Source organism: Oncorhynchus mykiss, chromosome 15, assembly GCF_013265735.2.
Source record: "Oncorhynchus mykiss isolate Arlee chromosome 15, USDA_OmykA_1.1, whole genome shotgun sequence".
Classification (NCBI taxonomy): Eukaryota; Metazoa; Chordata; class Actinopteri; order Salmoniformes; family Salmonidae; genus Oncorhynchus; species Oncorhynchus mykiss.
In genome coordinates this window covers 68339136-68361399 of record NC_048579.1, presented here as the reverse complement: position 1 = coordinate 68361399, position 22264 = coordinate 68339136, and the positions used below count along the sequence as shown (strand labels likewise).

Below are 22264 nucleotides of genomic sequence, written 5' to 3'. Positions count from 1 at the left end.
TAGGGGGGGGGGGGTCACTGCCTAGTATATAGGGGGGGGGGGGGGTCACTGTCTAGTATATAGGGGGGGTCACTATCTAGTATATAGGGGGGGTCACTATCTAGTATATAGGGGGGGTCACTATCTAGTATATATGGGGGGTCACTATCTAGTATATAGGAAGGGTCACTGCCTAGTATATAGGGGGGGTCACTGCCTAGTATATAGGGGGGGGGGGGGTCACTGTCTAGTATATAGGGAGGGTCACTGTCTAGTATATAGGGGGGGTCACTGTCTAGTATATAGGGGGGGTCACTGCCTAGTATATAGGGGGGGTCACTGCCTAGTATATAGGGGGGGGTCACTGCCTAGTATATAGGGGGGGGTCACTGCCTACTATATAGGTCCTGGATGTCAGGAAGCTTGGCCCCAGTGATGTATTGGGCCGTACGCACTACCCTCTGTAGCACCTTGCGGTCAGATGCCGAACAGTTTCCATACCAGGCAGTGATGAAACCGGTCAGCATGCCCTCGATGGTGCAGCTGTCAAACTTTTTGAGGATCTGGAGACCCATGCCAAATCTTTTCAGTCTCCTGAGGGGGAAAAGGTGTTGTCGTGCTGTCTTGTTGTGTTTGGAACATGAGCATTTGTTGGTGATGTGGACACCAAGGAACTTGAAACTCTTGATCCGCTCTACTACAGCCTCGTTGATGTTAATGTAGCCTGTTTGCCCTCCTTTTCCTGTAGTCTACGATCAGCTCCTTTGTCTTGCTCACATTTAGAGGTTGTTGTCCTGGCACCACACTTCCAGGTCTTTGTTTTTTTGGCGGAGTAGAGGAATTAGGGGACGCTGCCTTGGTTGGGTAATTGATTCAGGACCGGCCCTAGCCTTCTGGGGGTCCTAAGCAACATTTACCCACCTCGCAGGCAAAACATTTTAGTCACCCCCCTCGACAGCATAGAGAAAGTTAATTTCTGGTAATTCTACACATTTTGCCATGGGACGGACAGTAATTGTTGCTTTTTAGAGCTAACTACCTGCAATTCTACATACAGCTGTAAAAAACCAAAGCCTCTGGGCCTATGATTTGTTGATCCAGCCCTGTTTATGGCAAAATCATCTCACAGTCTCTTAAAGGAATTGTGTAGCTGAAACAAATCAGTTTAAAGTTACTTTGAGATTACTTATGACATTTTAAACATGCTAATATCAGGAATATTCTCTGTAGCAGCAATATTAAAAGCCAATGCCAGATACAATGTTTGGGGCTGGTTTAGACAAGTCAAGGAAATGATATTTCTGTCATTCATATTGGTGTAACACAGATCCTCCAAACCCACTCATACACTCATTAGTTTGGTGAGTGGTACTTCCCGTCAGCAGGGTCATCTTCCTCTCCTCCTCCTCTCCCCACCTCTACTTCCCCTAATCCTCCTCTCCCATCATCCTCCTACCCCTCTCCTCTCTTTTCCCCTTATCCTCCTCTCCTCCTCTCCTTTCCCTTTATCCCCCTCTCCTCATCCTCCTCTCCCCCTCCCCCTCTCCTCTACTTTCCCCTAATCCTCCTCTCCCATCATCCTCCTCCCCCTCTCCTCTCTTTTCCCCTTATCCTCCTCTCCTCTCCTCCTCTCCTTTCCCTTTATCCTCCTCTCCTCCTCCCCCTCTCCTCATCCTCCTCTCCCCCTCCCCCTCTCCTATCATCCTCTTCCCCCTCTCTTTTCCCCTTATCCTCCTCCTCTCCTTTCCCCTTATCCTCCTCTCCCATCATCCTCCTCTCCTTTTCCCTTATCCTCCTCTCCATCATCCTCCTCCACCTCTCCTTTCCCCTTATCCTCCTCTCCCATCATCCTCCTCCACCTCCTCTCCTTTCCCCTTATCCTCCTCTCCCATCATCCTCCTCTCCCCTCTTCTCCTTTCCCCTTATCCTAATCTCCTTTCCCCTTATCCTCCTCCCCCTTATCCTCCTCTCCCTTATCCCCTCCCCTTCCCTCAATCTCATAAGGAAGAGAGTGTGTTGAAGGTAACCTTGTCACACCCTTATCTGTTTCGCCTGTCCTTGTGCTCGTCTCCACCCTCCTCCAGGTGTCTTCCATCTTCCCCACTTATCCCCTGGGTATTTATACCTGTGTTTTCTGTCTGTCTGTGCCAATTTCTCTTGTTTGTTCAAGTCAACCAGCGTTTTCTCAGCTCCTGTTTTTCCCCAGTCTCTCTTTCTCCTATCCTCCTGGTTTTGACCCTTGCCTGTCCTGTCTCTGAGCCCGCCTGCCTAACCACTCTGCCTGCCCTTGTCCCTGAGTCTGCCTGCCATCATGTACCTTTGCCCCTACTCTGGATTACCGACCTCTACCTGACCTGACCCTGGGCCTGCCTGCCGTCCTGTACCTTGGCCCCACTACTCTGGTTTATCAACCCCTGCCTGCCTTGACCTGTCGTTTGCCTGCCCCTGTTGTTACAATACACATTGTTACTTCAACACAGTCTGCACTTGGTCTTACCTGAAACCTGATCACCTTGGCTTTTGGTAAATAAGCCATGCACGCCACACACGCGCACAGACCTTTAATCAATTCAAATTGTATTTGTCACATGCGCCAAATACAACAGGTGTAGAACTTACAGTGAAATGCATACTAACAATCCCTTAACCAACAGGTGTAGAACTTACAGTGAAATGCTTACTAACAATCCCTTAACCAACAGGTGTAGAACTTACAGTGAAATGCTTACTAACAATCCCTTAACCAACAGGTGTAGACCTCACAGTGAAATGCTTACTAACAATCCCTTAACCAACAGGTGTAGAACTTACAGTGAAATGCTTACTAACAAGCCCTTAACCAACAGGTGTAGAACTTACAGTGAAATGCTTACTAACAATCCCTTAACCAACAGGTGTAGAACTTACAGTGAAATGCATACTAACAATCCCTTAACCAACAGGTGTAGAACTTACAGTGAAATGCTTACTAACAAGCCCTTAACCAACAGGTGTAGACCTCACAGTGAAATGCTTACTAACAATCCCTTAACCAACAATGCAGTTTTAAGAAAAATAAGTGTTCAGTAAAAAATAGATAAGTAAAAAAATCTAAAATAACTATCAAATAATTAAAGAGCAGCAGTAAAATAACAATAGCGAGGCTGTATACAGGGGGTACTGGTACAGGGGGGGGGGGGGGGGGTGTTCAGGAGTCTTATGGTTTGGGGTAGAAGCTGTTAAGATGTCTTTTGGACATAGACTTGGCGCTCCGGTACCACTTACCATGCGGTAGCAGAGAGAACAGTCTATGGCTAGGGTGGCTGGAGTCTTTGACCATATTTAGGGTGTAGAATGATGTAGAATGGTGATAAATAATATTGGTAGGGATGTTGTGATACATAATATTGGTGGGGATGTTGTGATACATAATATTGGTAGGGATGTTGTGATACATAATATTGGTAGGGATGTTGTGATACATAATATTGGTGGGGATTTTGTGATACATAATATTGGTGGGGATTTTGTGATACATAATATTGGTGGGGATGTTGTGATACATAATATTGGTAGGGATGTTGTGATACATAATATTGGTAGGGATGTTGTGATACATAATATTGGTAGGGATGTTGTGATACATAATATTGGTAGGGATGTTGTGATACATAATATTGGTAGGGATGTTGTGATACATAATATTGGTGGGGATGTTGTGATACATAATATTGGTAGGGATGTTGTGATACATAATATTGGTAGGGATGTTGTGATACATAATATTGGTGGGGATGTTGTGATACATAATATTGGTAGGGATGTTGTGATACATAATATTGGTAGGGATGTTGTGATACATAATATTGGTGGGGATGTTGTGATACATAATATTGGTAGGGATGTTGTTGGGGATGTTGTGATACATAATATTGGTAGGGATGTTGTGATACATAATATTGGTGGGGATGTTGTGATACATAATATTGGTAGGGATGTTGTTGGGGATGTTGTGATACATAATATTGGTAGGGATGTTGTGATACATAATATTGGTAGGGATGTTGTGATACATAATATTGGTGGGGATGTTGTGATACATAATATTGGTAGGGATGTTGTGATACATAATATTGGTGGGGGATGTTGTGATACATAATATTGGTGGGGATGTTGTGATACATAATATTGGTGGGGATGTTGTGATACATAATATTGGTAGGGATGTTGTGATACATAATATTGGTGGGGATGTTGGTGTGATGTTGTGATAAATAATGTTGGTAGGGATGTAGTGATACATAATATTGGTAGGGATGTTGTGATAAATAATATTGGTAGGGATGTTGGTGGGATGTTGTGATACATAATATTGGTAGGGATGTTGGTGGGATGTTGTGATATATAATATTGGTAGGGATGTTGGTGGGATGTTGTGATAAATAGTGTTGGTGGGGATGTTGTGATAAATAATATTGGTGGGGATGTTGTTGGGGATTTTGTGATAAATAATATTGGTAGGGATGTTGTGATAAATAATGTTGGTAGGGATGTTGTTGTTGTGTGGTGATAAATATCACCATCAGGCTAAAAGAGCCTTTAGAGCAGGCTGCCATCTGCCTGCCATTACAATAATGAACTGGCTGCCTCTCTCTCTGCCACTGCCTGACGCCCCAAACACAAAGAGCCATCGGCACAGCCTGCCACACCAGAACAGCCTTTCTTGTGTGGGTGTGTGATTGAGTGAGAAATAGAGAGTGTGTGTAACGAAGATGAGGCTACCCCTCCAAGCAGAAGTACGGCGGCGCGGTGGCAGACGCTTTACACCTCATTGGCTTGCGAGGAGCGCCAATCACCACCCACCGGTCAACCCCTCAGCCTCCCAGCCAGCCGGCCACTCACAACCCTGAGCAGTGATTTAGAGAATGAGAGAGAGAGAGGGAAAGAAAGAGAGAGAGAGAGAGAGAGGGAAAGAGAGACAGTGAGAGAAGGGGGAAGAAAGAGAGAGAGTGAGAGAAGGGGGAAGAAAGAGAGAGAGAGGGAAAGAGAGAGTTGGCAGCTGGGGAGGGTTGAAGGGAAACATCTCTAACAGGACATTCACTAATGGACATGTGATTGGTGAGTCATTTTTGAGGATGCTGTTGTTGCTTTCTGTTTGGAGGCTCTGCAAAGTGCTGCTCTGGATCTGAACCAACTTAAACTAGCACTGAAGTTGGCCAGGCACAGGTTAGTGTCAAACGGCAATAGGCTAATGCCACAGCTATTGAGCTAAAGTGTGTGGCAGATCGTAGGGCAGTGAACATACAGCCAAGTGTAGGGAAAGACAGCAACCACACAGAAGAGAGGTGGCCAAACTAAAAATGAGGGAAAGAAAGATATAACATGACCAAGAGTCCACTGACTCTCAAAAGCTGCCAGCTTCCCATTTGATCACAGAATAAAAGCCACAAGATTGATTGATGGAAAAAGCTACACAGAGAGAGAGAAATGGAGTGAGAGAAATGGAGTGAGAGTGAGAGACGAAGAGAAAGAGGGAGAAACTTAGAGAGCCAGATAGAACGAGAGAGAAAGACAGATGGGAGAGAGCGAGAGAGAGAGAAAGAGAGCCCCAAAAAAGAATCTAATCAAATTGTATGTCACATGCGTTGAATACAACTGTCACATCCAGACCTTAGTTCCTTTTTTTATGTCTCTATTTTAGGTTGGTCAGGGCGTGAGTTTGGGTGGGCATTTTGTTTTGTTCTATGTTTGTATTTCTAGGTGTTTTGACTGGTATGGTTCCCAATCAGAGGCACATGAGTGCTACGGGTCGGTAGTCATTTAGGCAGGTAACCTTAGTGTTCTTGGGCATAGGGACTATGGTGGTCTGCTTAAAACATGTTGGTATTACAGACTTAAGTCAGGGACAGGTTGAAAATATCAGTGAAGACACTTGCCAGTTGGTCAGTGCATGCTCGGAGTACACGTCCTGGTAATCCGTCTGGCCCTGCGGCTTTGTGAATGTTGACCTGTTTAAAGGTTTTAAAGGCTACGGAGAGCATGATAACACAGTCGTTCGGGTACAGCTGGTGCTCTCATGCATGTTTCAGTGTTACTTGCCTCGAAGCGAGCATAGAAGTAATTTAGCTAATCTGGTATGTTTGTGTCACGTGGCTTTGCTTCACTTTGTAGTCTGCAAGTCCTACCACATCTGACGAGCGTTGTAGCCGGTGTAGTACGATTCAATCTTAGCCCTGTATTGACGCTTTGCCTGTTTGATGGTTCGTCAGGACTTATTATAAGCTTCCGGGTTAGAGTCCCGCTCCTTGAAAGTGGCAGCTCTACCATTTAGCTGTGTGGATGTTGCCTGTAATCCATGGCTTCTGGTTGGGTAATGAACATACGGTCACTGTGGGGACCACGTCATCGATGCACTTATTAATGAAGCCAGTGACTGATGTGTTAGAACGAGAGAGTGATGAAGAGAAAGAGCCAGAAAGAGAGCCAGATAGAACAAGAGAGAGAGCCAGATAGAACAAGAGAGAGAGCCAGATAGAACAAGAGAGAGAGCCAGATAGAACAAGAGAGAGAGCCAGATAGAACAAGAGAGAGAGCCAGATAGAACAAGAGAGAGAGCCTGATAGAACAAGAGAGAGCCAGATAGAACAAGAGAGAGAGCCTGATAGAACAAGAGAGAGAGCCTGATAGAACAAGAGAGAGAGCCTGATAGAACAAGAGAGAGAGCCATATGGAACTAGAAAGAGAGCCAGATAGAACAAGAGAGAAAGACAGTTGGGAGAGATAGAAAGGGAGAGAAAAAGAGAACGAGAAAGAGAGCCAGATAGAACGAGAAAGAGAGCCAGATAGAACAATTGACCGTGGACAGAAAGAAAATAGACTGAGCCTGTATGTTAGTGAGGAATAGTGGCACAGAACTGCACTAAGGAGCAGTGAAGACCGAGAGGAGTTGGTCCACAGATATACACTGAGTAAATAAAATATTAATACCTGCTCTTTACATGACATAGACTGACCAGGTGAAAGCTATGATCCCTTATTGATGTCACTTGTGTAGATGATATTTAAGCCCGGAGACAATTGAGACATGGATTGTGTATGTGTGCCATTCAGAGGATGACTGCCTTTGAACGGGGACTGGTAGTAGGTTTATGACAAGAATTACAACGCTCCCGGGTAAGACAGGGAGAGTGAGGAGACAGAAGCCTAGAGGTCTAGACGCCGGGTAACACCTGCTCTGGCCTGAACTCCCACCACATCTGAACCCCAGTCACCCCCACCCCAAAGGTCACTCAGCCCTAACCACCAAGTCAAACAGTGACTGACATGGAGGGATCAGACACAGAGACTTACTAATGCGCGCACACTCCATTCTGTAGACTGTGTGTGTAGGTCTGTGTGTCTGACACGGAGTTGAGATCAGGTTTCTTCTCAACATCTCCAGCTGGGATGATGAACCTGACATCCCAACAGACCACACACACACACACACACACACAGTCTGGTATAGAGTGCAGACGGCATTGTGAAGCAGTCTTGTTGCTGGTAGTATTAGATTTGTAGTCCTCCACTGAACTGGAGCAGCACAGAGGACTGATGACATGTCTGAGAGGAAGGGAAGAGAGGAGGATACAAGTGTGAGGAATGTTCCCTCTCTTCCTTTCCATCTCTCTCTGGGTGGGTTTCGCCATCTCTTCGTCTGCCAGGTGCGTTGTCGCCAGGGAGACAAGATGACTGTGGCTCCGTCACTGAAGAACAGTCGTCCTTCTGATGTCACTTACATAGGAATACACAACACAGAGACTACACAATAGAGTCTCTTTCACACACACACACACACACACACACACCCTCTTTCACATTTAACATTGAAAGGAGTAATAAGCACACACACCCTCTCTTTCACATTTAACATTGAAAGGAGTAATAAGCACACACCCTCTCTTTCACATTTAACATTGAAAGGAGTAATAAGCACACACACTATTTCACATTTAATATTGAGAGACACATTCAACGACAACAAGGTAAATTCCAGATTCATTCTTTAATTTCCTCTGATCAGACGTGTGTCAGAAGTGATTGTGACACGGTTGGGATGAAAACAAAACAAGTAGATGCATTACTAACACACTGGAACACACGCAACGAACAGACACAATGGTGTGTGTGCAGGACAGTGCACAGGGATAGAGGGATACAGTAGGATGAAGCCTGGTGGATAGAAGTCATGTGATCATGTAGGTTTATATAGTGGATAGAGGGATACAGTAGGGTGGATAGAAGTCATGTGGTGGATAGAAGTCATGTGATCATGTAGGTTTATATAGTGATAGAGGGATACAGCAGGGTGGATAGAAGTCATGTGATCATGTAGGTTTATATAGTGGATAGAGGGATACAGCAGGGTGGATAGAAGTCATGTGATCATGTAGGTTTATATAGTGGATAGAGGGATACAGTAGGATGAAGCCTGGTGGACAGAAGTCATGTGATCATGTAGGTTTATATAGTGGATAGAGGGATACAGTAGGATGAAGCCTGGTGGATAGAAGTCATGTGATCATGTAGGTTTATTTAGTGGATAGAGGGATACAGCAGGGTGGATAGAAGTAATGTGATCATGTAGGTTTATATAGTGGATAGAGGGATACAGTAGGATGAAGCCTGGTGGATAGAAGTCATGTGATCATGTAGGTTTAAATAGTGGATAGAGGGATACAGCAGGGTGGATAGAAGTCATGTGATCATGTAGGTTTATATAGTGGATAGAGGGATACAGTAGGATGAAGCCTGGTGGATAGAAGTCATGTGATCATGTAGGTTTATGATAGAGGGTGTGGTGATGGGGCGGACTAGTGGCTTTGTAAGAGGGTCGAGCTGGTTGGGTGGTGATGGGGCGGACTAGTGGCTTTGTAAGAGGGGTGAGCTGGTTGGGTGGTGATGGGGCGGACTAGTGGCTTTGTAAGAGGGGTGAGCTGGTTGGGTGGTGATGGGGCAGACTAGTGGCTTTGTAAGGGAGGTGAGCTGGTTGGTGATGCGTGTTGGTAATGATAGTGGTTCAGTCCGTGAGGATATCTTCAGCTCTGGGCCTGCATTGGTTCTGGTGGACTCCGCCTAGGCTTAAACTCTCCGTCTCTGCATGTATTCATGCATCTCCAACATGGCGGACATTTGCACTTCTCCTACTGCTGCTGCGTGATGGAGCTACTGCACTGTACTCTTTAGGAAGTGCTACCGTTGTCCTCCTCCCTCTTGGTAGTAGAGATAGACATGCAGTGGAGTGGGGTGGGGGAGAAGGGGTGTAGGTACTGTAGGTGGGATCTTACGAAGGAGTAAAGGGTTTGGGGGTCAGTGGGGGTGGGGGGGAGAAGGGTGTTGGGCTAAGGTGTGTCCATCTCTCTCAGGGTTGTCTGGTTGTCTTGTGTTCCTGGTTCTGGTCAGGGTGCGGTTCTGTTTCTACCTCGAGTCGGGGTTGCGATCTCTGGTGCTTCCTCTCCTCTCCACTCATTTGCAGTCGATAAAGGGTTTATAAACTGTAATGCCACAGCACCTCACTCTTAGCCCCCAGTCCTCAACTTGTTCTGGAACAACAGGATAAAAAAAGAGAGAATGTGAGAGAGGGGAGGAGGGACGTAGAGAGAGGGGAGGAGGGACGTAGAGAGAGAGGGAAGGAGGGACGTAGAGAGAGAGGGGAGGAGGGACGTAGAGAGAGAGGGGAGGAGGGACGTAGAGAGAGAGGGGAGGAGGGACGAAGAGAGAGAGGGAAGGAGGGACGTAGAGAGAGAGGGGAGGAGGGACGTAGAGAGAGAGGGAAGGAGGGACGTAGAGAGAGAGGGGAGGAGGGACGTAGAGAGAGAGGGAAGGAGGGACGTAGAGAGAGAGGGAAGGAGGGACGTAGAGAGAGAGGGAAGGAGGGACGTAGAGAGAGAGGGAAGGAGAGGATTTCATATTAGCGATAACTCTTGCCACAAATCCCCAACACATCACCCTCCCTGTCAATCCCCAACACATCACCCTCCCGGTCAATCCCCAACACATCAGCCTCCCTGTCAATCCCCAACACATCACCCTCCCTGTCAATCCCCAACACATCACCCTCCCTGTCAATCCCCAACACATCACCCTCCCTGTCAATCCCCAACACATCACCCTCCCGGTCATCCCCAACACATCACCCTCCCTGTCAATCCCCAACACATCACCCTCCCTGTCAATCCCCAACACATCACCCTCCCTGTCAATCACCAACACATCACCCTCCCTGTCAATCCCCAACACATCACCCTCCCTGTCAATCCCCAACACATCACCCTCCCTGTCAATCCCCAACACATCACCCTCCCTGCCAATCCCCAACACATCACCCTCCCTGTCAATCACCAACACATCACCCTCCCTGTCAATCCCCAACACATCACCCTCCCTGTCAATCCCCAACACATCAACCTCCCTGTCAATCCCCAACACATCACCCTCCCTGTCAATCCCCAACACATCACCCTCCCGGTCAATCCCCAACACATCACCCTCCCTGTCAATCCCCATTTGATACAGGCTATAGCATTTGATGCCTCACAATGAAACATTCCAGGAGAAGTGTGGTGAGAACAATTAGAGGAGATGGGGAGGGGAGAGGAAAACAATGTGGGGGAAGGGAACACAGAAAAGTGGCCCCAAAAATGTTTTACTTAAGAGGGAGAACAAAGGAGAAAAAGCCAAAGTGATTGAATACAGATAGGGAGAGAGGGAGGGAGGGAGGGAGGGAGGGGCAGTAGATTGATTTGTGTTCTAGATTAGATTCATCCATGTCGGTGCCTCCCTATAGCTGTCCAACAGCAAGCGGATCAATTCATTCTACACACTAGACTACACTCTATACTACCATGATACCAGTCATTACAGATGAACAACATTTACTCTGCCCAATCTAACAGACAACACACTCTATACTACCATGATACCAGTCATTACAGATGAACAACATTTACTCTGCCCAATCTAACAGACAACACACTCTATACTACCATGATACCAGTCATTACAGATGAACAACATTTACTCTGCCCAATCTAACAGACAACACACTCTATACTACCATGATACCAGTCATTACAGATGAACAACATTTACTCTGCCCAACCTAACAGACAACAGACTCTATACTACCATGATACCAGTCATTACAGATGAACAACATTTACTCTACCCAACCTAACAGACAACACACTCTATACTACCATGACACCAGTCATTACAGATGAACAACATTTACTCTACCCTACCTAACAGACAACACACTCTATACTACCATGATACCAGTCATTACAGATGAACAACATTTACTCTACCCTACCTAACAGACAACACACTCTATACTACCATGACACCAGTCATTACAGATGAACAACATTTACTCTGTCCAACCTAACAGACAACACACTCTATACTACCATGACACCAGTCATTACAGATGAACAACATTTACTCTACCCAACCTAACAGACAACACACTCTATACTACCATGACACCAGTCATTACAGATGAACAACATTTACTCTGCCCAACCTAACAGACAACACACTCTATACTACCATGACACCAGTCATTACAGATGAACAACATTTACTCTGCCCAACCTAACAGACAACACACTCTATACTACCATGACACCAGTCATTACAGATGAACAACATTTACTCTGTCCAACCTAACAGACAACACACTCTATACTACCATGACACCAGTCATTACAGATGAACAACATTTACTCTGTCCAACCTAACAGACAACAGACTCTATACTACCATGATACCAGTCATTACAGATGAACAACATTTACTCTGCCCTACCTAACAGACAACACACTCTATACTACCATGATACCAGTCATTACAGATGAACAACATTTACTCTGTACAACCTAACAGACAACACACTCTATACTACCATGATACCAGTCATTACAGATGAACAACATTTACTCTGTCCAACCTAACAGACACATTTCTCAAGGCTGGGACCTTATCTAATGCTGTGATGTGACAGAACGGAGGTAGCCAAACTGAATAGATATGGTCAGAGAGCATGCTAACTGGTTTACAGCAGGATCACGTCAAACATAGAACAAGCTGTTTTAAACCTTCTTTCAACTCTGTGCAAAGACCGTCAACAAGGAAGATTTATTTGAGATTTTTACATCCCAAAAAAGCTATAGCAGCTAGTAAGACCTCCGAGATCCAAGATGACTGGGGGAGGCAACCAGGCAAGAAGTGGTCATGCGACGAGAATATGCAATGAAGAGAGAGAGCGAGAGAGATCGGGCCCCGTGATAAACGTTCTATTCATGGGCCTCTCAAAAGACTCTTCTTCCTCTTTATCAGTCCTTCCAGTCGCTCTATTCCCCCTCTTTCTATATAATAACCCCAGTCAGTCGCTATCTGGACCCGTTTAGCATTGTGTGTATTATAAAGTGACAGGGAGTGTGTGTGTGTGTGTGCAAGAGAGGCCATCAAGGTCTAAATATTATCGCGGGGTGATGATAAGGAATACTAGTAATTATCAGTCACAAAGGCCTGTCTGATGACAACCCTGTAGTCTTTCTCCTCTCTTGGCCCAGTCAATACTAAGACAGATGATGTCATATTATTATTATTATTATTATTATTATTATGTGTTCAATGGTGATGGAGTGGACAATCCTATCTAGGGGTAATTCATTACGGGCTTGTTTAGTGGTTTAGTGGGCTGTTTGAACCTTGAAGGAGGTTGGGGTTTTGTGTGGAGTGTGAAGTGTATTTTATAGCAACTGGGGCTATTTCTCAATTCATCATCTTTCGTCGATTAGCCTACTCCCTCTCCTTGCCTCCTTCCCAAAACACGTTGGAGAAGGTCAAAGGGGAGGGACATTGGACTTTCTCCTTCAAAAAGATTGAGAAGGATGCAATGAATCACAGAAAGATGAATTGAGACACAGATAAGAGTAGGTTGAAAGGCAGAGATTTGACCCCATCTAGGTCTTATCTGGTGCTTGATAAATTTGACCTTTTGACCCCTCCACATAGCTTCCTGCTTGGTTACTGTGTAGCTACTGTACCGCATCTGCAAAAAAATAACAATAATAAACCATTACGACCCCACTTTCATTACCTCTTCTCCTATTCTTTTAACTAGGTTATATTGTCCCTCTGCAGTGGGCTGTATCACCTCTTCTCCTATTCTTTTAACTAGGTTATATTGTCCCTCTGCAGTGGGCTGTATCACCTCGTCTCCTATTCTTTTAATTAGGTTACATTGTCCCTCTGCAGTGGGCTGTATTACCTCTTCTCCTATTATTTTAACTAGGTTATATTGTCCCTCTGCAGTGGGCTGTATCACCTCTTCTCCTATTCTTTTAACTAGGTTATATTGTCCCTCTGCAGTGGGCTGTATCACCTCTTCTCCTATTCTTTTAACTAGGTTATATTGTCCCTCTGCAGTGGGCTGTATCACCTCTTCTCCTATTCTTTTAACTAGGTTATATTGTCCCTCTGCAGTGGGATGTATTACCTCTTCTCCTATTCTTTTAACTAGGTTATATTGTCCCTCTGCAGTGGGCTGTATCACCTCTTCTCCTATTCTTTTAACTAGGTTATATTGTCCCTCTGCAGTGGGCTGTATCACCTCTTCTCCTATTCTTTTAACTAGGTTATATTGTCCCTCTGCAGTGGGCTGTATCACCTCTTCTCCTATTCTTTTAACTAGGTTATATTGTCCCTCTGCAGTGGGCTGTATCACCTCTTCTCCTATTCTTTTAACTAGGTTATATTGTCCCCCTGCAGTGGGCTGTATCACCTCTTCTCCTATTCTTTCAACTAGGTTATATTGTCCCCCTGCAGTGGGCTGTATCCCCTCTTCTCCTATTCTTTTAACTAGGTTATATTGTCCCTCTGCAGTGGGCTGTATCACCTCTTCTCCTATTCTTTTAACTATGTTATATTGTCCCTCTGCAGTGGGCTGTATCACCTCTTCTCCTATTCTTTTAACTAGGTTATATTGTCCCTCTGCAGTGGGCTGTATCCCCTCTTCTCCTATTCTTTTAACTAGGTTATATTGTCCCTCTGCAGTGGGCTGTATTACCTCTTCTCCTATTCTTTTAACTAGGTTATATTGTCCCTCTGCAGTGGGCTGTATCACCTCTTCTCCTATTCTTTCAACTAGGTTATATTGTCCCTCTGCAGTGGGCTGTATCACCTCTTCTCCTATTCTTTTAACTATGTTATATTGTCCCTCTGCAGTGGGCTGTATCACCTCTTCTCCTATTCTTTTAACTAGGTTATATTGTCCCTCTGCAGTGGGCTGTATCACCTCTTCTCCTATTCTTTTAACTAGGTTATATTGTCCCTCTGCAGTGGGCTGTATCACCTCTTCTCCTATTATTTTAACTAGGTTATATTGTCCCTCTGCAGTGGGCTGTATCACCTCTTCTCCTATTCTTTTAACTAGGTTATATTGTCCCTCTGCAGTGGGCTGTATCACCTCTTCTCCTATTCTTTTAACTAGGTTATATTGTCCCTCTGCAGTGGGCTGTATCACCTCTTCTCCTATTCTTTTAACTAGGTTATATTGTCCCTCTGCAGTGGGCTGTATCCCCTCTTCTTCTATTCTTTTAACTAGGTTATATTGTCCCCCTGCAGTGGGCTGTATCCCCTCTTCTCCTATTCTTTTAACTAGGTTATATTGTCCCTCTGCAGTGGGCTGTATCACCTCTTCTCCTATTCTTTTAACTAGGTTATATTGTCCCTCTGCAGTGGGCTGTATCCCCTCTTCTCCTATTCTTTTAACTAGGTTATATTGTCCCCCTGCAGTGGGCTGTATCCCCTCTTCTCCTATTCTTTTAACTAGGTTATATTGTCCCTCTGCAGTGGGCTGTATCACCTCTTCTCCTATTCTTTTAACTAGGTTATATTGTCCCCCTGCAGTGGGCTGTATCCCCTGCTGTAGAGCTCTATCAGGGCTCTGTTTCATCTCTCACCTGATGATTGTAACAGCTTTCTTACACAGATAACTCTACTACGAGTGTATTTTGATTGCGGGAAGCTGATCAACTCTGTGGCTTCCCATAATATTCCAGGCTGATTTCCACATTTACAAGATCAGAGCAGTGAATGTGTGCGGCAGGGAACACACAGCCTTGTGGGATTCCAAAGAGGCTACAGGTAGGGAGCACTCGTACAAATGAATAATACATAGTGTTATTTACATGATGTATAGCTTAAAAGCTAGCCGCCCCCCGCGGGCCTAGATGTATTACTAATACCCGAGGGACAGCGGCGGAACACAGCTCTCTAGAAACTGTCAAATTATAAAAGAAAAAACCTATTAGAAAACCTATCTGAATATAAAGTGGGTTTTGTCTGACTCTACCACTGTATGTTGACAAGTGCCAGAGGAGAGGGTGTGTTTACGTCTATCCTTGTGTGTGTGTGTGTGCCATTAATATCAACGTTGAGACAATACCATTACCATATGCGTTTCTTAGAGGGCCTAAAACACGTCCACTTTCCAATGACTTGAGAGAAATAAAGAAAGAACGAGAGGACAATGGTATCAGAACGGCACCGTCTGACCTGGTCGTCTGGCCTGGACCTTATTAAATTAAACACACACTTAAGCAGTGAAAGAAAGCAGCCAGCGTCAGCAGGTATTATGGAAATAGACCTTTCCTCTGAACCTACAGTTTAGAGTGAGTTTTAGCAAGCGAGAAACACTATGGTCTCAAACGCAGGGGCAACCAAGAGTCTTTGTTAGTGTGTGTGTGTGTGTGTGTGTGTGTGTGTGTGTGTATGTGTATATGTGTGTGTTTGGTCGGCAACAACCATGAAGTCATGTAGGAAGGAAATTAACTGTACTAGTGGTACTACACACAGTGACCTAAGTACATCTGGGGTTTGATGAAGCTACATGACAACTACTGGGAGAGACAGATCCTGGAACAGTACAACTTACTTTCTAATGTCTGTAGCAGTTGCCCATAGCTACACTACTGGAAGAGACAGATCCTGGAACAGTACAACTTACTTTCTAATGTCTGTAGCAGTTGCCCATAGCTACTCTACTGGGAGAGACAGATCCTGGAACAGTACAACTTACTTTCTAATGTCTGTAGCAGTTGCCCATAGCTACTCTACTGGGAGAGACAGATCCCGGAACAGTACAACTTACTTTCTAATGTCTGTAGCAGTTGCCCATAGCTACACTACTGGAAGAGACAGATCCTGGAACAGTACAACTTACTTTCTAATGTCTGTAGCAGTTGCCCATAGCTACACTACTGGAAGAGACAGATCCTGGAACAGTACAACTTACTTTCTAATGTCTGTAGCAGTTGCCCGTAGCTACTCTACTGGGAGAGACAGATCCTGGAACAGTACAACTTACTTTCTAATGTCTGTAGCAGTTGCCCGTAGCTACTCTACTGGGAGAGACAGATCCTGGAACAGTACAACTTACTTTCTAATGTCTGTAGCAGTTGCCCGTAGCTACTCTACTGGGAGAGACAGATCCTGGAACAGTACAACTTACTTTCTAATGTCTGTAGCAGTTGCCCGTAGCTACTCTACTGGGAGAGACAGATCCTGGAACAGTACAACTTACTTTCTAATGTCTGTAGCAGTTGCCCGTAGCTACTCTACTGGGAGAGACAGATCCTGGAACAGTACAACTTACTTTCTAATGTCTGTAGCAGTTGCCCGTAGCTACTCTACTGGGAGAGACAGATCCCGGAACAGTACAACTTACTTTCTAATGTCTGTAGCAGTTGCCCGTAGCTACTCTACTGGGAGAGACAGATCCTGGAACAGTACAACTTACTTTCTAATGTCTGTAGCAGTTGCCCATAGCTACTCTACTGGGAGAGACAGATCCTGGAACAGTACAACTTACTTTCTAATGTCTGTAGCAGTTGCCCGTAGCTACTCTACTGGAAGAGACAGATCCTGGAACAGTACAACTTACTTTCTAATGTCTGTAGCAGTTGCCCATAGCTACTCTACTGGGAGAGACAGATCCTGGAACAGTACAACTTACTTTCTAATGTCTGTAGCAGTTGCCCGTAGCTACTCTACTGGGAGAGACAGATCCTGGAACAGTACAACTTACTTTCTAATGTCTGTAGCAGTTGCCCGTAGCTACTCTACTGGGAGAGACAGATCCTGGAACAGTACAACTTACTTTCTAATGTCTGTAGCGGTTGCCCGTAGCTACTCTACTGGGAGAGACAGATCCAGGAACAGTACAACTTACTTTCTAATGTCTGTAGCAGTTGCCCATAGCTACTCTACTGGGAGAGACAGATCCTGGAACAGTACAACTTACTTTCTAATGTCTGTAGCAGTTGCCCGTAGCTACTCTACTGGGAGAGACAGATCCCAGAACAGTACAACTTACTTTCTAATGTCTGTAGCAGTTGCCCGTAGCTACTCTACTGGGAGAGACAGATCCTGGAACAGTACAACTTACTTTCTAATGTCTGTAGCAGTTGCCCGTAGGGGGGCAAGATCATTATTGCCATTCTTTTCAGACAACAAAATCATGCAGCAATATGGGAATAAACAGATGCTTTCATTAGATGTAGAACTCATTCATGTTTTACTTTTCAGACAGTAGAGATTTGTAAACAAAACAACATGTCTTATAAATTACAGTAGATGGGGATAGACACCAACAAGTTATTCATACGTATCCCAAGGTACACACACACACACACCCCCCCACCACGTGGGCCCACCTGTTTAGCTTGGTTGACACACTGCAGGTAGCGGGAGGCGATGGTGGAGCAGAGCAGCGTCTTCCCACTGTGTTCCTGGTAGCACTTCAGGATCTGACCCTGCAGATCAGCACACACTGGACTCACCTCAAACCGCCTGGAGGAGACAGACTTTAGTATTTACAATCAATATCATACACTACACACATTACACATTCAAATCAATCACATCAGCCCACACACACACACCTAGAAAACAACTACTAACATTCCCCATTTACTGACAGCAGGAGAGAGAAGAGAGCGAGAGACACACAAAACATTAAATTGTCCTGCCCATTCGGCCCATTCCCCATCCCACAGCAGTGGTTCATCTGGGATCAGTCAGACTGTAGAAGAGACGGGGCCAAAGGTTGATCCAGCCAATGGAAGCAACCGTCAGCGCAACAGTGACGGGCATGCCAATCCATTCATTAGAGGCTCCCCACGTCAATGGAAGGGCCAGAGGACGTGTGAATATTGGCGAGCCGTGCCATCCTGTCACCAGGAGAAAGGTTCTATACCTGTCCCTCTGGTAACAGGAGATCTACGCAGGGTTTATTTTCTATGGCTAATTGTGCTCTCTTTTCTCCTCAGAAAACACACTGGCCAAACAATGTCTAATACGGACACACCCAGAAAATAAACAGGAGGACAAAAAGGATAAAGAAAATCAACAACAACTGAGATAGGAAACCCTTCATCATAGTGATGAAGATGATGACTCTCGTGGGTTTATTGACGACACACCATGTGAACTGAGTATCAGTATTGATTGATAGAGCCTGCATGACTATAGGTTTCTGATTGCATTGACACACCCTGTCCTATAGCTAGCTGTCCCCGTGGTCGTGCTAACTGGACATTTATTGACTGATGATTGATTATTGTACTGCAATGTTAAAGGGAAATGGCACACAAGCATTTTCACTGCACCTTTTACACCTGTAAACCGTGTACTTCACAAATAAACATTTATTTGAGGAATACAGCACCCAAATGGCTAGTCCTTACTTCTGACACCAAATAGCCATTCACACCGCGGAAATAGCTACTGACACCGCGGCAACAACTACTGACACCGCGGCAACAGCTACTGACACCGCGGAAACAGCTACTGACACCGCGGAAACAGCTACTGACACCGCGGAAACAGCTACTGACACCGCGGAAACAGCTACTGACACCGCGGAAACAACTACTGACACCGCGGAAACAACTATTGACACTGAGGTGTCAGTGTATCAAACGTCACAAGTGCGCTAATGCTAACCAAAACTGTCTGCATAGTTCAGTACTGTTGAGCCACCAAATTGTTCCACTTTCGTGCTAGTTGTACATCACAATGCTTATCTTAAGCTAAAGACTAGCTTCAGTCCACAAATGGTCTTTCATCACCACTGCAATGCCATATGGGTCCCAAAGTGTTAGTGCCTTTTCGCTAATCTCAGCAGCAATGACTATCAACTGCACCAATGATCTCATGCTAACAGCTAGCAGGATCTGTCTCTTGACAGTTAGCACACCCCATAAACCACCCATACATAAAAGATACACCTGCACATGTTAGGGCCATTATGCTAATGTTGGCATCATCCTTTAGCAGTTAGCACACAAAAGTGCTGATTTCGCCTGTCAGCACCTTTCTGATCCTTGGAGGGGCATTAGGGGCACAGCTGAGCCCCTCCAGTTCCAATCAGGTGTTGGATTTACTGCCTGTAGTGAGAATTCACCCTCCTGTTGGGATTGAAAGGACACAACGGCCACATGGTTCATTACCCAGGATGCAATGCAGGAGGGCTGGTTGCATGGGACCTCTGAGTATGGCCGCCAATACATGGCCACAGTATTATGGCCAAAGGGATGTCACCAGCCGCCACTGCATTTAACAGCAAGTAGGCGAGTAAGGCACCTATTGATACGAAGCAGCAAAGTACTGGATGATCAGAAATATATTCTTAACATTGTTAACTTTCCATTTAATGGATATTTCTGATGGTACTGTAGGCTGTCTCTATTCTTCACATTTGAGCAGTGATCGAACATAACGCGCCATCTCATATACATAGAAGCTCTTCAAGCACCGAGAGAATCCACTCATTGCCTTCGGAGTGACATGCCCATTTCTCCAAGTCTCTGCGGTGAAGGATGACAGTGTCTCTCACATACACAGACAGCAGAATTCTCCTCCTGCAGCTCCTATACCGTAGCATTCATTCCACTGCCTTTGGGCATCTTCAGGGACCAGGCAGCCACACACACCCGCTAATTATTTTCTTAAGCGTTTGCGTTAATGCCAGGTGCAGCCTGCTGATACAACACAAGTGTTTGTTTCTCTTAGAAACCATTACAGATGACAGAGAGAGAGCGAAAGAAAGAGAGAGAGAGAGGAAAATGGTAAGAGAGAGAGGAAATGAGAGATAAACCACAGTTCTCATTCCTTCCTTCTCTTTCCCTACTCCATAGAGAGACCTGAGACAGTGTTTAGTTAATCAGGACAATAACAATGTCACACACACACACACTCTGGCTTACGCAGGGTCATTCATCATCCATCATTAAGATGAATATTAACTCATTCTCACAGCCATGGGTAGAGGAGAGTGAAGAGAAAGAGACCGGGAAAGAGAATTTCTGCCCTCTCAATATTACATTAGGCTCTCCCTCATCAGTTACTATCACCTGTAATACAGTCGGCCTGTGTGCTGCATAGCCATCCCAATACAACCTCAGAGAAAGGTTTTGTAGTTTTGTTAGTGGAGTAGTCAAGGGGAAGGTACTGTAGCACCACATAGTGAATACCATTCCCAGGGAACTGTCTATGATATATTTACATGTAGTCAGAAACAGCAGTGATTCATCCTGTTCCCATGAAACCTGAACACTGGGGCATCCGTAAACATCCCCCTTCTCCCCCCTCTATCGGTTTCTCGACCCCACAGGAATCAAAAGCACAAAAACCTTTCAATGCTGTGACCTTTGAGGAGGAAACAGTTGGTTGTGGTCTAAGATCAGACTTGTAGCTAATATGTTCTGACGTAATGGGTCAGAAATCTGAGGGGGACCATGGTTCATATTTGTTTTTACAATGCTCTTTGTTCAGGGTTGGGAAGAGACCGAATGGCTCCTCTGAACTGTCAGACATATAGATTTGTCTGATCTCTGCCTCTCTCCTTCTCGGTTTCTCTCCCTCACGGTTTATCTCTCCCTTTCCGTTTTTCTCTCTTTGTCTCGCAGTTCCTATCCCTCTCATTCCCCTTCTCTAACACAGACAACCAGAAGATTCATTCGCAGGTCAAATGCATCTGATGTCAATCAAAAATCTCCTCTCACTGCATGGCCATCCCCCTCCGAGGAGCCTGGGATATTTAATAAAACTTCAGAGGGGGAGAGATTGAAACAAATGGAGACGTGAAGCTGAGCGGGGCGAGAGAGGGAGGTGTGTGTACTGTACCTACGGAGTGGGGGGACAATACATCTCTCTGCTTATATAGGAGGCCATCAGTAAAGGTCTCCATGCCAACATAGCTCTATTGATACGAGATACGTTTCCCCTCCATCCTCCTCTCCCTCCTTTCCTCCCTCTCTCCCCCCCTTGATCCATAGATAGAGCAGGAGAGAGGGCACGCTTAGGGTTTGTTTCATATAGCTACACTATGGTTTATACACCACAGCCACATAAATCAAGCTGGAGAAGGGAGACATATGACAGACCGCAGGGAGCCGCAATGAGATGAGATGCTTTATCAGAGATGGGGAGAAAGAACGAGAGAGGGGTGGGCAAGAGAGAGAGAGAGAGGGGTGGGCAAGAGAGAGAGAGAGAGAGGGGTGGGCAAGAGAGAGAGAGAGAGAGGGGTGGGCAAGAGAGAGAGAGAGAGGGGTGGGCAAGAGAGAGAGAGAGAGGGGTGGGCAAGAGAGAGAGAGAGAGGGGTGGGCAAGAGAGAGAGAGAGAGGGGTGGGCAAGAGAGAGAGAGGGGTGGGCAAGAGAGAGAGAGAGAGGGGTGGGCAAGAGAGAGAGAGAGAGGGGTGGGCAAGAGAGAGAGAGAGAGAGAGGGGAGTGGGCAAGAGAGAGAGAGAGAGAGAGGGGTGGGCAAGAGAGAGAGAGGGGTGGGCAAGAGAGAGAGAGAGGGGTGGGCAAGAGAGAGAGAGAGAGGGGTGGGCAAGAGAGAGAGAGAGAGAGGGGAGTGGGCAAGAGAGAGAGAGAGAGAGAGAGGGGTGGGCAAGAGAGAGAGAGAGAGGGGTGGGCAAGAGAGAGAGAGGGGAGTGGGCAAGAGAGAGAGAGAGAGAGGGGAGTGGGCAAGAGAGGGGAGTGGGCAAGAGAGAGAGAGAGAGGGGAGTGGGCAAGAGAGAGAGCGAGAGGGATGGGCAAGAGAGAGAGAGAGGGGTGGGCAAGAGAGAGAGAGAGAGAGGGGAGTGGGCAAGAGAGAGAGAGAGAGAGAGGGGTGGGCAAGAGAGAGAGAGAGAGAGAGGGGAGTGGGCAAGAGAGAGAGAGAGAGAGAGAGAGAGAGAGAGAGAGAGGGGAG

General features: G+C 45.7%; 1 protein-coding gene across 2 annotated transcripts in view; it reads right to left on the bottom strand.

The window, feature by feature from the left end:
* Window positions 1-7983: 7983 nt before the first annotated feature.
* The window catches only part of LOC110499817 (MICOS complex subunit MIC19), a 106757-nt gene continuing 92476 nt past the window's right edge, over window positions 7984-22264 (bottom strand). For both annotated transcript variants that reach the window (XM_036945080.1, XM_036945081.1), the window contains 2 exons: window positions 17724-17859; window positions 7984-9539 (listed from right to left, as the gene is read on the bottom strand). In XM_036945080.1, the coding sequence (XP_036800975.1) occupies window positions 9516-9539; window positions 17724-17859 (160 nt within the window). In that variant the 3' untranslated portion in view covers window positions 7984-9515. The remainder of the gene's footprint in view (window positions 9540-17723; window positions 17860-22264) is intronic.